At 47.5% G+C, this 17,378-nt stretch overlaps 1 protein-coding gene across 1 annotated transcript; it reads right to left on the reverse strand.

Moving 5' to 3' along the window:
• Positions 1 to 6,466: 6,466 nt before the first annotated feature.
• On the reverse strand, positions 6,467 to 14,831 carry ndufa6 (NADH:ubiquinone oxidoreductase subunit A6). Its single transcript, XM_080183566.1, has 3 exons — positions 14,670 to 14,831; positions 9,454 to 9,569; positions 6,467 to 6,668 (listed from the first exon to the last, which is right to left on the reverse strand). The coding sequence occupies exons 1-3, from the start codon at positions 14,809 to 14,811 to the stop codon at positions 6,537 to 6,539; spliced, it is 390 nt and encodes a 129-aa protein (XP_080039692.1). The 5' UTR covers positions 14,812 to 14,831; the 3' UTR covers positions 6,467 to 6,536.
• Between the last annotated feature and the right edge of the window lie 2,547 nt (positions 14,832 to 17,378).

The following is a 17,378-nucleotide window of genomic DNA, read 5'->3' on the forward strand; positions in this document are numbered from 1 at the left end:
ATAAATGGTAAATAGCTGAGGCCCCAGCACCGACCCCTGGGGCACCCCACTAGTCACCAACCGCCAATCCGAATAGCACCCATTGATACCAACTCTCTGCCTCCTCCACTCCTGATAAAAATCGCCTCTTTGATTTCTTGATGATTATCTTGTATCAACAGCCCTCACTTTTTCTCCTCCTCACATGGAAGTGCACCTGCTGTGTCCTATAACAACCTTGAAGAGTTTTTGAGACTTGTTAGGCCAATCCCGAGTCGTCTCCAGAGACCCAGTTATTCATCTTTTCCTGATGAGTGTAACCTCACATTTCTGGTATCACCTTGTAATAAATCTATTATGTTCCTGCTCCGGTGTCTCTATAACCAAAGCTGTACCAGTGAGATCTAAATCAAAGTTGTTTATACATTTAGCATCACTTTTCAATTGTCCTAGAAATAAACCCCGCTGGTTAGATTGCTTACTGTTCTCTGGATAGTGGGGCAGGGATTCTGTCTGAAGGGATTCCTGAGGCCTGTTTGAGAACTTGGACCCGTTAACACAAACACGTTTCCCTTTATCATTCTATTGACTTTTGAAACCCAATGTCACCATATCCTGGATCCATAGATTATCCCCAACACCCCCCCTCCCCTGTACTCTGGCGTACAGTTCTGTAGTCATGAGTTTATGATAAGACTGCATGTTTAATTCGAGAATCAGAGCCAACATAGAATCCCTGTAGTGCAGAAGGAGGCCATTTGGCCCATCAAGTCTAGAACAAAGAACAGTACAGCACAGCCCTCCAAGTCTGCGCCTCTCGTGTTTACCTATCGCTTATATCCCTCTATTCCCTGTTTGCTCATATGTCTAGCAAGAGAAATCTTAAACGTGGCTAACAAACTGCCTCTATCACCTCGCTTGGCAGTGCATTCCAGGCTCCCTCCACCCTCTGTGCAAAAGAAAACTTCCCCCCCACATCTCCACTGAACCTTTCCCCCCTTATCCTGAACTTGTTCCCCCTTCCAATTGTCATTTCTGCTCTGGGAAAAAGCTTCCAACTGTTTGCCCTGTCTATATCTCAATTTTATAAACTTCTTTCAGGTCACAAAGAACAAAGAACAAAAACAGCCCGGGAAACAGGCCCTTCGGCCCAATGAGCCCACACCGCCATCTCAACACCACCAGTCCCCCCCTCCACCCACGACCCCTGTCTAATGTTTTATGGCCATCCAGATTGAGGGAAACTGATTTAGGGACAATTTATTCCTGCCAATCAGCCTAACAGCACATCTTTGGGGTGTCACCCCTTCAGCGTCTGTTTTTCCAGGAGAACAATCCCAGTTTATTCAATCTCTGCTCATCACTAATACCCTCCATACCAGGCAACATCCTGGGAAACGTTTTTTTAACTCTCACTAAAGCCTCCATGTCCTGGTAGCCTGGTGACCAGAATTGGACACAATGTTCCAAATGTAACCAACACTTTATATAACTAATATAATTTGCCAACTTTTATACTCGATACCCTGTTGGATAAAGGCAAGTATCCGTATGCTTTCTTCACCCCTTCTTCCTCCTGTGCTGTCACTTTTAAGGATCTGTGGACCTGCACTCCCAGATCTCTCTGTGTGTCTGTGCTCCTGATGGTTTTGCCATTTATTGTACAGCTCCCACCTGAACTGGATCTACCGAAGGTATCACCTCGCACGTGTCTGGTTTAAATTCCAGCTGCCATTTCTCCGGCCAGTTTTACAGCCTATCCGCTGCGTTCTTTGACAATCTTCATCGCTATCTGCAACTCTGCCAATCTTAGTGCCATCCGCAAACTTTGCTAATTCGCTGACAGAGCATCCCACCCTGTAAGCCCACATATTTACCCCGCTAATCTAGCCTACACATCTTTGGACACTAAGGGACAATTTATCATGGCCAATCCTGTCATTATTTGCTGATGTAACGTCCTTCGGGTCCCACCAGCTGAAAATCGGCAGCAGGAACCTCAAATCAACTTTTGGCCCTGGTTACAGCGACTGTTGCTTTACCCGAGATTTGGTAGTTGATCCTGAAACCATTTCCCCCTCGTCCCCAGCAGCCTATCCAGTGCATTTATCCACTCACCAAGAGAGGACACCCTCTGTGTTGTCATTCATTTCCACCATTGAGAATCACCCTTACTACAAATAGTATTTATTAAAGGATAATCTTTCCATTTTCATGGCAATCTTGCCGCGTGTACCCAGCTTTACAGGAACTGTCCTGGGATTGGGCAGTAGAAAGTGCAGACAACCATGATATTGACTCAATGTCAGCCTTGTTTAAATCCACTGTCTTCTCAACACTGAATCACTCACACTGTATGTGAACATTAATACTGAGGTTGGGTGTTTATCAGCTGACTTTAAGGACTATTCAGCAACAACCTGTATCAGACGAGAGTGGAGACCAGCACTGAAAGAGACCTTCAATACAATCAGGTCATCTGATATAATCATAGATTTACATTCTGTACTAACTTCAGGTAAAACTTTGTGGCAGGTGACTGATTTTTCACAGCTCCCAAAACTGAGTCTTCAGGTTCATAAAGAACAAAGAACAGCACAGGAAACAGGCCCTTTGGCCCTACAAGCCCGTGCCGCCCATTTTAACACTCAGTCAGTGCCTTATTCAAGTCGCTCGTCGATGTTTTTGTCTACCTCTAGTGGAACTCCACAGTAAAGGGTTGGAAATTTAGGGAATTATATGTGCGCCAGATTAAGGGAGATCCAATTCAGGGACAATTTATTAACACCAATCAGCCTAAAAAGCACGTTTTTGGGGTGTGGGAGGAAACTGGAGCACCCGGAGAAAACCCACGCAAGCACGGGGAGAATGTGCAAACTCCCACAGACATTGATCCAGCTGGGTCCCTGTATCTGCACAGCAAACAGTGATAGTCACTGAGCTGTCGTGTTGCCCGTCAGATGGTCCAGTTTAAGCGTACACTAACGACATGAAGCACTAGGCAACTCTCAAAGCAACATCCAAGAGCAGCCCTCGCACGACCCACCGCGTGTATGCCCCTTGTTGGACAACAAGGTGGACCGGATCGCCTGTGGATGTAAAAAGGAGACATCAATAAACATACAATAGGTTATACAGACATTAACGGAAGATCCCCAATAGCTCCAACGTAAGCAACAGGTGAGCCTTAAGATTTGTTGGACAGCCAATAGGAATCTATCAGTTCCCAGGAATGTCCTGAGGCTCTTGACCTTCAACTAGAACATTCTTTTGTATCCGTCCGTCTCCAGTCCGCTCATGTACCTATCTAGGTAAGCCTTAAACAACCCTCGCGTGTCTGCCTCCACCACCCTGCTTGGCAATTGCAGCCAGGTGACAGGGAACCAGAGTAAAGGCCTCACTAATGTGGGTTGGATCCTAAGGTACATGCTGTGCAGACAATGCTTTTACTTTTTGAATTCTGCTGCGTAGGAAAATAATCTATTATGTTTCTAAGGTATCATGACCCAATCTCATAGTCATCATGTTTACAGCATGGAAACAGGCCCTTTGGCCCAACCTGTCTATGCTGTCCCCTTTTTTTAAACCATGAAGCTGGTCCCAATTGCCCGCCTTTGGCCCATATCCCTCTATATCCATCTTACCCATGTAACTGTCTAAATGCTTTTTAAAAGACAAAATTGTACCTGCCTCTACTACTGCCTCTGGCAGCTTGTTCCAGACACTCATCACCCTCTGTGTGAAAAAATTGCCCCTCTGGACCCTTTTGTATTTCTTCCTTCTCTGAAACCTATGCCCTCTAATTTTAGACTCCCCTACCTTTGGGAAAACATATTGACTATCTAGCTGATCTGTGCCTCCCATTATTTTATAGACCTCTATAAGATCACCCCAAGACTTCTACGCTCCAGGGAAAAAAGTCCCAGTCTATCCAGCCTCTCCTTATAACTCAAACTATCAAGTTCTGGTAGCATCCTAGTAAATCTTTTCTGCACTCTTTCTAGTTTAATAATATCCTTTCTATAATAGGGTGACCAGAACCGTACACAGTATCTCCAAATTTGGCCTTACCAATGTCTTGTACAACTTCAACAAGACGTCCCAATCCCTGTATTCAAGGTTCTGACCAATGAAACCAAACATGCCGAATGCCTTCACCACTCTGTCCACCTGTGACTCCACTTTCAAGGAGCTTTGACCTTGTAATCCTAGATGTCTTTGTTCTGTAACTCTCCCCAACGCCCTACCATTAACTGAGTAAGTCCTGCCCTGGTTCAGTCCACCAAAATGCATCACCTCGCATTTATCTAAATTAAACTCCATCTGCCATTCGCCAGCCCACTGGCCCAATTGATCAAGATCCTATTGCAATCCTCGAGAATCTTCATTGCCCACTATGCCATTAATCTTGGCGTCATCTGCAGACCTACTAACCATGCCTCCTAAATTCTCATCCAAATCATTAATATAAATGACATAAGTGGACCTAGCACTGATCCCTGGGATCTGGGGTTCATGTCACACTATCTGTAACCCCCCCGTGACTTGCCTGGGCTTGCAACATCTCACTTACTGTCCTGTCTGGAGACAATACACATCTCTTTAGCATGTGCTTAATTCTATCTCCACTCTCATTGTCTGCACCTTTAAGAATTGATTAGTTGTAAAGACTCACATTCTAATCAGTATTCTGTAAACTGTGTGTGCCTTTATATGCTCTGTTTGAGGCCAGAACTCTCCACTCATCTGATGAAGGGGCAAACCCTGAAAGCTTGTGGGTTTACTATCAAATAAACTTGTTGGACTTTAACCTGGTGTTGAGAGACTTCTTGCTGTGTTTACCCCAGTCCAACGCCAGCATCTCCACATCATGACAGCACACTGTTGGTCACAGGCCTCCAGTTTGAAAAACAACCCTCCACAACCACTATTTGTCTTCTTCAAAGCCAATTTTGTATCTATTTGGCCACAAAGAACAAAGAAAATTATGGCACAGGAACAGGCCCTTGGCCCCTCCAAGCCTGCACTGACCATGCTGCCCGACTGAACTAACACCCCCTACCCTTCCAGGGACCATATCCCTCTATTCCCATCCTATTCACATATTTGTCCAGACACCCCTTAAAACTCATGATCATATCTGCTTCCACTACATCCCCCAACAACGAATTCCAGTTACCCACCAACTTCTGTGTAAAAAAAATCGTACATCCCCTTTAAACCTCACACCTTAAATCTATGCCCCCCAGTAACTGACTCTTCCACCCTGGGGAAAAAGCTTCTGACTATCCACTCTGTCCAAGCTCCTCATAATCTTGTAGACTTTTGTCTCCCCTCAACCTCCACTATTCCAGGGAGAACAAGCCAAGTTTCTCCAACCTCTCCTCATAGCTAATGCTCTCCATACCAGGTAACATCCTGGTAAATCTTTTCTGTACCCTCTCCAAAGCCTCCACATCCTTCTGGTAACATGGTGACCAGAATTGAACACTATATTCCAAGTGCAGCCTAACTAAGGTTCTATAAAGTTGCAACATGATGTGCCAATTTTTAAACTCAATGCCCCGGCCGATGAAGGCAACAGCAATGAGATAATGACAAGATAATATTTTAGGTATTAGTTGAGAGATGGACTACTCTTCGAGTAGTGCCACAACATCTTCTGTATCCGGCTGAGAGTCCGAGTTTAATGTCTCAGCTGACAATGATACCTGACAGTGCTGCACTGGAAGGATTACCGTGGACAATGGGCTCCAGTCCCCGGACTGGGACTTTCACCCCCAATCTTACTGTTTAAGAGGCTAGAACGCTGAGCACAAAGCCGCAGCTGATGCCATATATTCCACCCCCTCCCTCATCAAGGCCATGGCTCCATAGTGGGATCTCACATCATTGTACCTAGATAGAGAAAATATATAGAATCTTTTCAAACTTTACGATTTAGTACTTAAATTTTGCCCTTTTTCTTTCAATGCTGTTTTGCCATCACCCCTATTTGTAATAACAGAAGACCTACAGTGCAAAGGTGGTCATTCAGCCCATTGAGTCTGCACTGATTTTTTAATGCAGGTTTCCCTGTAACCTCACGTATTTACCCCGCTAATCCCTCAAACCTATATATCTTTGGACACTAAGGGGCAATTTACCATGGCCGATCCGCCTAACTAGCACGTCTTTGGACTGTGGGAGGAAACTGGAGCACCCGGAGGAAACCCACGCAGACATGGAGAGAACATACAGACTCCACACAGTCACCCAAGGCTGAAATTGAACCTGCGTCCTTGGCGCTGTGAGGCAGCAGTGCCAACCACTGTGCTGCCCATTTATCCAAGTTTTATTATTACTTGTTTGTTCTTGATTTTGGCTGAATATATTTTTCTAATTCACCCTTTTAAATACATCCCAATATTCTTCTGTGTCAATATTTTTAGACAGTGAAATACAGGCACAATCACCAAACCCCTACAACTACAGATTATCAAATCCATTTTACTTAACCATAAAGGGTTTTTATTTTTGAATATATTTATTTTACAATAGCAGTTTTTCCTCATTATTTACACATCATGGCTGGCATAGAACCTGGAGAGGAAATCCGTGGGCCGGGGAGTTTCTGTTTCATGGAAATAACGCATGATGTGTGTCCGCTGCTTCCAGACTTTAATAGTTTCTTCCAGATCCATTTTACCCTGAAAAGGAAAAGAGCAAGGTGAGAGATCAGAGAACAGTGACAGACAACAGCTCAGTGGTATAACTGCTAGACTTCAGAAAACTCAGCTAATGTTCTGGGGACCCAGGTTAAAATCCCACAAGAGCAGATGATGGGATTTGAGTTCCAGAAAAAAATCTGGAATTAAGAATCTCCTGGTGACCATGAAACCATTGCCAATTATTGGAAAAACCCTAGTTCACCAGTGTACTTTAGGGAAGGAAATTTGTTGTCCTTACCCAGTCTGGCCGATGTCACCGTGATATGGAGATGCTGGTGTTGGATTGGGATAAAAACACTTCAAAAGTCGCACAACCCCAGGTTAAAGTCCAACAGGTTTATTTGGTAGCACAAGCTTTCGGAGTTTTTTGTTTAAATTTCAAAAATACACTTTAGTCATTAAAAAATCTCAAATAAACCATTGCAAACCAACATGTCTAAAAATTACAGTGCAGAAAAAGTCATTTTTACAGTGCTTACAATCTTATTTATGCAAAATTACAGTCATTACATTTCAAAACTTAAAACTATATACATGCCTCAATAAATTACTGTGTGCCGTTAGTGCTCAGATTGGCACACAGTTACGCAGGTCGAGGGTATTCTGCAGTTCCTGGGCCCTCGGTCTGCCTCCGTTAAAAGGCCTTACAGTGTGGCCTTTCCCCATTGTGCCTTTGCGGCGGCTGCCCCAAGCTTCAGCCCGTCCCTCAGCACGTAGTCCTGGACCTTGGAATGTGCCAGTCTGCAACACTCGGTCGAGGACAGTTCTTTCAGCTGAAAGATCAGCAAGTTTCGGGCGGACCAAAGTGCGTCCTTCACCGAGTTGATGACCTTCCAGCAGCAGTTGATATTTGTCTCGGTGTGCGCCCCCGGAAACAGCCTGTAGAGCACAGAGTCCTGCGTCACCGAGCTGCTCGGGACGAACCTCGACAAATACCACTGCATCTCACTCCAGACCTTCTTTGCAAAGGCACATTCCAGAAGGAGGTGTGCGACCGTCTCGTCAGCCCCGCAGCCGCTTCGAGGGCAGCGTGCGGTGATGTTGAGACCTCGAGCGTGCATAAAGGATCGACGGGGAGTGCCCTTCTCACCACCAGCCAAGCCAGATCTTGGTGCTTGTTTGTCAGTTCTGGTGATGAGGCGTTCTGCCAGATGACACTGACAGTCTGCTCAGGGAACCATCCGACAGGATCCGCCGTCTCCTTTTCTCTCAGGGCCCCAAGGACGTTACGCGCTGACCACTGCTTAATCGCCGTGTGGTCAAAGGTGTGTTTGCGGAAAAATTTCTCCACGAAGGACAGGTGCTGCGGTACGGTCCAACTACTCGGAGCGTTCCGCGGCAGTGTGGCCAGACCCATCCTTCGCAACACTCGGGACAGGTAGAACCTCAAAAAGTAGTGGCACTTGCTGTTGGCGTACCGAGGATCTACGCACAGCTTGATGCAGCCGCACACAAAGGTAGCCATCAGGATGAGGGCGGCGTTGGGAATGTCTTTCCCTCCGTTCTCTGGAGATTTGTGCATCGCCTCCCTCCGGACGCGATCCATCTTTGATCTCCAGATAAACTTGAAGATGGCCCGCGTCACTGCTGCAGCGCAGGATTTGGGGATAGGCCACACCTGCGCCACGTACAACAACACAGACAGCACCTCGCACCGGATCACCAGGTTTTTCCCTGTTATGGAGAGTGAGCGTTGCTCCCACAAGCCGAGTTTCTGCCTGGCTTTGGCGATGCGCTCATCCCAGTTTTTGATGCATGCCCCTTCCGCTCCGAACCATATCCCCAGCACCCTCAGGTACTCTGCCCTGACGGTGAAGGGGACAAAGGATTTGTCAGCCCAGTTCCCAGAGAACATGGCCTCGCTCTTACCCTGGTTGACTTTGGCTCCCGAGGCCAGCTCGAACTGCTCGCAGACCTGGAGGAGCCTGCGAACAGACGAGGGGTCCGAGCAGAAAACAGCCACGTCATCCATGTACAGGGAGGCTTTCAGGAGATTGGCTGAGGAAGTGCCAGAGACAGATCACTTTATTACTGGAGACGGATTGGGGCTGGAAGCTCAGTGCTGCCTTGGATAAGAAGTTGTGGCTGTGAATAGTCTTGTCCAGCTCAAAATCGAGGCTGGGGCCAGGGATGGGATTGGGAGCAAACATAAGGAGCTTGTGTCTGGACTCGATGATCACTTTGGGCTTCACAATGTTTTACTGTAAGAAACAGCAGATCATCAAAAATCAGGGAGGCAATAGGAGATGGAGAACCCAATCCTGTATCTGCTTGGCGAGGAAGACAAGGAGGCTGAGGATGGATCTTTGGGGGAACTCCAGAGGTAAAGATGTAGGGGCAGGGGGAAAAGCCATTGCTAGAGATGCTCTGGCTATGATTAGACAGACAAGACGTGGAACTGGGTGAGGGCAAATCCACTATGACCTGGACTTTGGAGGAAGCTGGTGTAGAGGGTGCCTTTCGTGAGTTTGGTTTGGGCTGTTTCAGTGCTGTGACGGGGCAGGTGTATTACATTATCCTGTGTGGAACCGTGATACGAGGATAATAGATTTGATGCCTCTGACTCACGCCAGGTCCGATTCCTCCATCGACCCAAGCTCACTGACCCAGTTGGCCCCTGGATTCAGCAACATCAAAGACCTAGCCACACTTCTGGGGAGCGAAGAGGAAAAAACACAGGCTGGCCTTTGTTCAAACTCCCATTTCCCGAAGCCAGCACACTTCCAATCAGACTGGGATTTACTGCAATCCCAGATTTCCATACCTTAATCACCAGCAAGTCGATAATCCGGGGGTCGGTGACATGGGCATTTTTCATGAACATTTCCCGCACCTTATCCCGTCCCTGTTTCACTGAGATATCCAGGTGGAATTTCTGTACTGGAGAAAGAATGGAATGACAGATACCGTCAAACAAACATTACAGAGTCCCATCCTACACATCACTGTCTACATTATACAGCACTCACTGGTTCATACTGATGTTTACACTCCACATGAGTCTTCCTCTCATCTCTTCATCTAAGCCCATCAGCGTGCTGTTCTATTCCTTTCTCCCTTCTGCTTATTTAGCTTCCCGTTAGATTCCACAAAACTCAAAGCCGACCTGACCTTCCTTTGATTAGTCTGCAGTCTTTCTTTAACACCGGCCATTTGCAGAATCCTACAGCAGCAGTTCCAGATATTTGGAGTCAGTAGTTGTCTGACGTACCAAATCAAAAGGAAAGAAGGTACAAAGATCTCCAAGCCAGTGAAGTAAGAAACCCACAGGACGAGTGTGCCTGTGTGTCTGGTACTGTGTGCACACACTCCTCCATTGATACACCACCAAACTCCACATAAGCTCAGGTACGTGAAGTCTAAAGTCAGAGCTCCTCTACACACAACTCTTCAAAAATACACTGACTGGGAGGTATTTTGAGACATGCCAAGGTTATAAAAGGCATTCTACAAATCCAAGTTACGTTGGCTATGGCTCATTGGGTAAGAGTCTGGCTTCTGAGTCAGGAGGTCAAGGGTTCAAACCTCACTCTGACATGCCAGGGTATGGTACTGAGGGGAGTGCTGCAGGTGGTGTCTTTTGGGTCAAACATTAACCCAAGGGTTCTCCCCCTTTTCCTTTACAGGTAACCTCTGTGCCTCACACAGCCAGGGACCCAGGTTCGATTCTGGCCTTGGGTGATTGTCTGTCTGGAGTTCACACTTTCTCCCCATTCTCGGTGCTCCAATTTCCTCCTGGAATCCAAAGATGTGCGGGTTAAGTGAGTTAGCCACAGTAAGTGTGTGGAATTGGGGGGTAGGGTGGGGGAAAGAGGGTCTGGATTGGATACCCTGTCAGAGAGTCGATGCAGACTCAATAGGCCGAATGACCTCGTTCTGCACTGTAGGGATTCTATGATTATCATTTCAGATTAGGGTGCATGGTTTGCAAATGAAGGGTTCAAGGAAGTTACAGAGGTTATGAATCTGTCCTCATAACTCATTCACCAGGTTCCCACAAACAAATGGTGAGGCCAAGAGAGGAGTAAAAACAGTCAAAGCTTTGCTGAAAATGAATGCTGATACCAACTTAGCACTGCTAAGCTACAGTTCCACACCACTCCAAATGGTTTGGCTCCATCAGAACTTGCAATGAGAAATAGATGGCCACAGGAACAGATTAATCACCCGTGCGATCGAGGAGACAATCTGAACAAGGAACCAAAAGTGTCTGAAGATTCACCCACTGCTCTGCAGAGTTCCAGGGAGAACATCGAGAACCTGAAAGCCATATATCCTTCAAGGAAGGTGAGAGCAAGGTCAATGAGTTTGCTGAAACCACCGCAATCCTTACCTTTGTGACTAGACATTACTGGAGTGGGGTGGGCGGGGGGATATAGCATAAGTTTTTAATGTTAAATAGGTAAATATATAGTCTACATAATCAGTGATCTTAACATAACAGAGCATGGAGAAAGAGAATTCTGTCTATAGCCTTGAGCTGAGTTATTGTACATAATAATAGAAGCAAAATATTATGGATGCTGAAAACAAAACAGAAAACATTGGAGAGAAAAAAGTTAGTACCAAGTCCATATGATGAAGCAAACTGATTCAAGACTGGTTCAAATTTTCATCGTTAACTCTATCTCACTCCAGTGATGCAGTCAGACCTGCTGAGTCTATCCAGCAGTTTCTATGTTTAATTTCTGTATAGACAATGATTATATAGTTTCAATAAAACACTTTGCAACAATCTAGTCCCCAGTTTCATCTGTGAATCGAGATCAAGCACATCCAACAATGATAACAGAGTAGGCACCGCAAGTGACAAATGAACAATCTGCCCGGTTGAGCTGGCAAAGCCCCCTTATATCCAGGGGTGACGCCTAAATTAGGAGCATATCCCACAGCTTACTCCAGCAACAGCCTGACATAGTCACACTCACTGGATCATACGGCACTGTGGTTAGCATTACTGCTTCACAGCACCTGGAAACTGAATTCAATTCTGGCCTCAGCTGACTGTGTGGAGTCTGCACATTCTCCCCGTGTCTGTGTGGGTTTTCTCCAGGTGCTCTGGTTTTCTCCAGAGATGTGAGAGTTAGGTGGATTGGCCATGCTAAATTGCCACTTAGTGTCAGGGGGACTAGCAGGGTAAATACATGGGGTTACGGGAGAGTGCCTGGGTGAGATCGTTTTGGTGGAGGCTCGATGGGCTGAACAGCCTCCTTCTGCATTGTAGGGATTCTATGATACCTTACAGTCAATACTCCAAATTCCCCCATCACCATCCTGGTACATCCTGTCCTATCGACAGGACATACCCAACAAAGGTGACAGCAGAGTGGTGTACAGTCAGGAGGGAGGTGCCCAGGGAGTCCTCAACATTGACCATGGACACCATGAAATTTCATGGCATCAAGTCAAACACAGATAAGGAAATCTCCTGCTGATTACCACCCACCAAACCCCATTCACTGATCAATCAGCACTCTTCCATGTTGAACATCACACAGAAGAAGCACTGAGGATAACAAGGCTGGAGAATTTTCACTCCGGGTGAATGATTTCACAGGTAAATTGAGCTGGGTGAACCATAACCATCGAACCCTTCAGTGCAGAAAGAGGCCCTTCGGCCCATCGAGCCTGCACCGAACACAATCCCACCCAGGCCCTACCCCCACATCCCTAAATATTATAGCCACTAATCCCTCTAACCTGTGCATCCCTGGACACTAAGGGGCAATTTCTTAGCAGAGCCAATCAACCTAACCTGCACATCTTTGGACTGTGGGAGGAAACCGGAGCACCTGGAGGAAACCCACACAGACACGAGGAGAATGTGCAAACTCCACGCAGACAGTGACCCGAGCCGGGAATTGAACCCAGGACCCTGGAGCTGTGAAGCAGCAGTGCTAACCCACTGTGCCACCCATAACTGATGGGTGAGTCCAGAAGGTGGTAAGGGAACCAAAAAGAGGAGGAAAAGAAAAGCTACTTGACCTTGTCTCATTTGCCCTTGACAGCATTGCTGCGAGTGGCCATCGCACAGTCCTTGAGGAGACAAAACCCTTCTTCAAATCAAGGTCCTGTTCTTAGTGAATCAGTGCTTGAAATCCCTTGCAATGACATCCCTTCCTGCTCCTGCACAGTTAACTCTCGTGTCCCCAGAGGGATCTAACCTTGACTCCCTGCTATTGCTCATATACATGCTGCCCTTTAGCAACATTATTTCTAAGCTCACACGTATGCTGCCACAACCCTGCCTTACCATCTGCATCCTAGTTATAATTGCTCCACCATTGGTGGCTGTGCCTTCAGTGCGTGAGCCACAATCGCTGGTATTCTCTCCCTATACCTCTCCGCCTCTATCTTGCTTTCCTTCTTTAACACACTGCTTAAAAACAACCATTTTGACCAAGCTTTTGGTCATCTGACCTAATATCTCCTTACATGGTACAATGTCAGTTTTGTTTTATAAAGTTTAAAGTTTATTTATTAACATCACAAGTAGGCTTACATTATCACTGCAATGAAGTTACTGTAAAAATCCCCTAGTCACCACACTCTGGCACCTGTTGGGGTACACTGTGGGAGAATTTAGCATGGCTAACGCACCTAACCAGCACATCTTTTGCACTGTGGGAGGAAACTGAAGTTCCAGCGACAGAGAAGGAACGGCTGATTCAGTTCCAAGTCAGGATGGTGAGAGGGTTGGAGGGGGAACCTCCAGTGTGTGATCGTAAAATCCCTGAAGTGCAGAAGGACGCCATTTGGCCCATCAAGCCTGCACCGACAACAATGCCAGCTAGGCCCTATTCCCTGTAATCCTTTTGTATTTACCCTGATAGTCATAAGAACATAAGAAATAGGAGCAGGAGTAGGCCATCTAGCCCTTCAAGCCTGCCCCGCCATTCAATAACATCATAGCTGATCTGAAGTGGATCAGTTCCACTTTCCTGCTTTCTCCCCATAACCCTTAATCCCCTTGTCTATCAGAAATCTATCTACCCATGACTTAAATATATTTAGCGAGGTAACCACTTCAACGGGCAGAGAATTCCAGAGACTCACCACCCTTTGAGTGAAGAAGTTCCTCCTCAACTCTGTTCTAAACTGCACCCCCCTTATTTTGAGGCTGTGCCCTCTAGTCCTGCTGTCCTTTCTAAGCGGGAAGAATCTCTTTACCCTATCCATCCCTTTCATTACCTTGTAGTCCCCCTGACACTGAGGGAGAATTTAGAATGGCCAATCGATCTAACATTTGGACTGCGGGAGGAAACCCACACGAGGAGAATGTGCAAATTCCACACAGACAGTGACCCGAGGCCAGAATCAAACCAGAGTCCCCGGTGCCGTGAGCCAGCAGTGCTAGCCAAAATGTGACCCGTATGTTGGTAATGTTCCCGGGTATCTTGATTTGATTTATTACTGTCATGTGTATTAATATAAGTGAAATGTATTGTTCCTTGCCTGCTATACAAAGTGTACTGTTCACAGAGGGAAAGGAAAGGACTGCAGAATCTAATGCTATGATGTGGAGATGCCGGCGTTGGACTGGGGTGAGCACAGTAAGAAGTCTCAAAACACCAGGTTAAAGTCCATTTATTTGGTAGAACGAGCTTTCGGAGCACTGATCCTTCCAGTTGGATTGTAACCTGATGGTGTGAGACTTCTGACTGAATCTAGTGTGGATGATGGAAGCTGAGCTGAGATTTGAAGGGGTTTTAGGGCGAAACCGGGTTTCCGGATGAGCCGCCACTTCACTGCTGGGATAGCAGGCTGGAGGGGCTGAATGGCCTCCAGGTCAAGGACACTCCAGTCAAGGGCGCTACAGCCACGCCCGGCCCCCCAGCCCCGGCGCCCCCAGCCCCGGCCCTCCCCCCCGCTCAGGACCCCGGGCTCCAGGCCGCGGGGCAGCTCAGGCCGGCTGGACTGACCCCCAGTGACCGGCCCGAGACCCCCGGCCTCTGACCCCCGGCCCCGCCCGCTCCTTACTGGTGTTGGGCACCTCCCGGTACCAGGCCCGGTAAAGCTCCCGCACCCGCCGCTTGGCTTCGCCCTGGTTCCCGGACAGGAACGGCTTCACCACCTTGACCGAACCCACCAGCCGGACGCTGCTCGCCGCCGCCGCCGCCATCTTCACCCGGGCACGGGGGCGGAAATACCCGCCTGCTGATTGGTCCATTTCCCAGGGCGGCGACCGGGTCATCGCCTCTCCTTTCCTTTGATTGGCTGAAGGGCGTGTCAATCAGTGCGTGACAGCGGAAATCCCACCTTTACTGTCCAATGATTGGTGCACACAGCCGTCAATCAAGACTTATCCCGCCCATTCCTCATACTGATTGGTCGACCGTTCCTTTATCTTGATTGGGGGATGGGAATGTCAATCAGAATGCCCCACCCTTATTTCAATCTGATTGGTGCTAGGGAATGCCAATCACCTTTGCCCGCCCTTTGATCGCACTGATTGGTTGAGCTGTTCTTGGTCCTGATGGTGGAGATGGTGAGATGTTCCTCAGCAGCAGCTCACAATCCAACTGCTTCACTTGGTAGCTTCCGGAGAGCTACCCCTTCATCAGGTGAGCAGCCACCACGACACCCCACAACACTGCCATGGCAACCTCGTGTTGGATCGACAACACTGATGCCACCATCACACATGAGAACACCACCCCCCCCCCAGATACACGGTGCACCCTGTGGGTCAATGTTGTCTACAGGAAATGATGTCTCGAGGTGTCATACGTTGACGAGACCATGCGGACACTACGACAATGGATGAATGGACATTGCTTGACAATCACCAGGCAGGACTGTCCCCTTACTGTTGGAGGACACTTCAGAAGTCACGGGCGTTCAGTCTCCGATCTTCGGAGACGGCCTTCAAGACACACAACAATGCAGAGTCGCTGAGCAGAGACTGATAGCCAAATTCCGCATGCATGAGGAAGGCCTCCACCAGGATCTTGGGTTCATGTCACACTAGGTGTAACCCCCACCATTTGGCCTGGGCTTGCAAAATCCTATTAACTGTCCTGGTTTGAGACAATTCAGACCTCTTTACCCTGTGATTATCCCTCTCTCCACTGTAAAGGCTTGATTACCTGTAAAGACTTGCATTCCAACCAGTATCTTACAATTCCACAAACCACCAGCTCAAAGTGCAGAGGATCTCCAAGAAGATTATGAAATTGAGTCTCTTTCTATATATGCCATGTTTGTGAACCCATCCACCTGATGAAGGAGCAGTGCTTCAAAAGTTTGTGACACTAAATAAACCTTTTGGACTTTAACCTGGCGTTGTGAAACTTCTTACAGTGCCCACCCCAGTCCAACGCCAGTATCTCCACATCATGCAAATATATCACCGCTCCTTTGCAGTCGCTGGTTCAAAATCCTGGAAATCCCCAAATTAACGGCTTGTGGGTCAACCCATGGCACATGGACTGCAGCAATTCAAGAAGGCAGCTCACCATCACTTTCTCAAGGGTAACTAAGGATGGACAATAAATGCTGGACTGGCCAGTAATGCCCATGTCCCGTGGATGAATAAAAAAGACTCCAACCTTCATCAGCAGTGTTAAAGCTCTGAGTGCTCAGGTATCTCCTCAATAGCCAATCCACAGCCTGGCATCAGGGATCACAGATCTTTTATTCAATCTACTCGCTCCACACTCCAAACATTGACTGCCTACTCAGGGCAGTTCCCAACTAGCTCACCCCTCGCCCAGGTCACATGACCCATTTCCCTAAAAGAGCCATGTCCCAATCCTGGTGGCGGTCACTGTTAGTGCAGACTCATAGAATCCCTATGGCACAAAAAGGGCCATTTGGCCCATTGGGTCCGCACTGGCTCTCTGACAGAGTATCTTACCCAGGCCTATCCCTCTAACCCCAACATTTCGCCTGTCTGATCCATCTAACTTACACATCTTTGGAAACTAAGGGGGCATTTAGCTTATTCAATGCATGTCACCTACACATCTTTGGACTGTAGGAGGAAACCAGAACACTGCAACCTCCCTCCCGCCTCTCCCCCCCCTCCCACCCCACCACCACCACCAATAGATACATGGAGAATGTGCAAACTCAATACAAACAGGCAGTCACCCAAGGCTGGAATCAAACCTGTGTGCTGGGAGGCAGTAACACTGTGCTTTCCCCACCTAACGCACCAAAGGACTTTTGCTATACAGCTTGTTAAAAGCATAGTAAGAAATCTCACAACACCGGGTTAAAGTTACACAGCTTTAATTGGTATCACAAGCTTTCGGAGCGCTGCTCCTTCAAGAGGTGAGTGAAGAATTGTGTTCACAATGGGGGTACCGTAAGCATAGACATGGGTCAAGGGTGGAGGCGCGGGCTCGTTGGGCCGAAGGGCCTATTTCCCGTGGTGTGTTGTTCTTTGTTCTGTGTTCAAACACGGCGTATATAGACAGAGACTCAACTGCAAGATAATGGTTGGAGTTCGAGTCGTTACAAGTAATTAAGTCTTTACAGGTACAGACAATGCGAGTGGAGAGAGGGATAATCACAGGTTTAGGAGATCTGAATTGTCTCAAGCCAGGACAGTTAGTAGGATTTTGCAAGCCCAGGGCGAATGGTGGGGGTTACCTGTAGACATGAACCCAAGATCATGGTTGAGGCCTTCCTCATGTGTGTGGAACTGAGCTATCAGTTTCTGCTCAACGATTCTGCATTGTG

Source organism: Carcharhinus amblyrhynchos, unplaced genomic scaffold (assembly GCF_965287045.1).
Source record: "Carcharhinus amblyrhynchos unplaced genomic scaffold, sCarAmb.v2.hapA chromosome_334, whole genome shotgun sequence".
Lineage (NCBI taxonomy): Eukaryota > Metazoa > Chordata > Chondrichthyes > Carcharhiniformes > Carcharhinidae > Carcharhinus > Carcharhinus amblyrhynchos.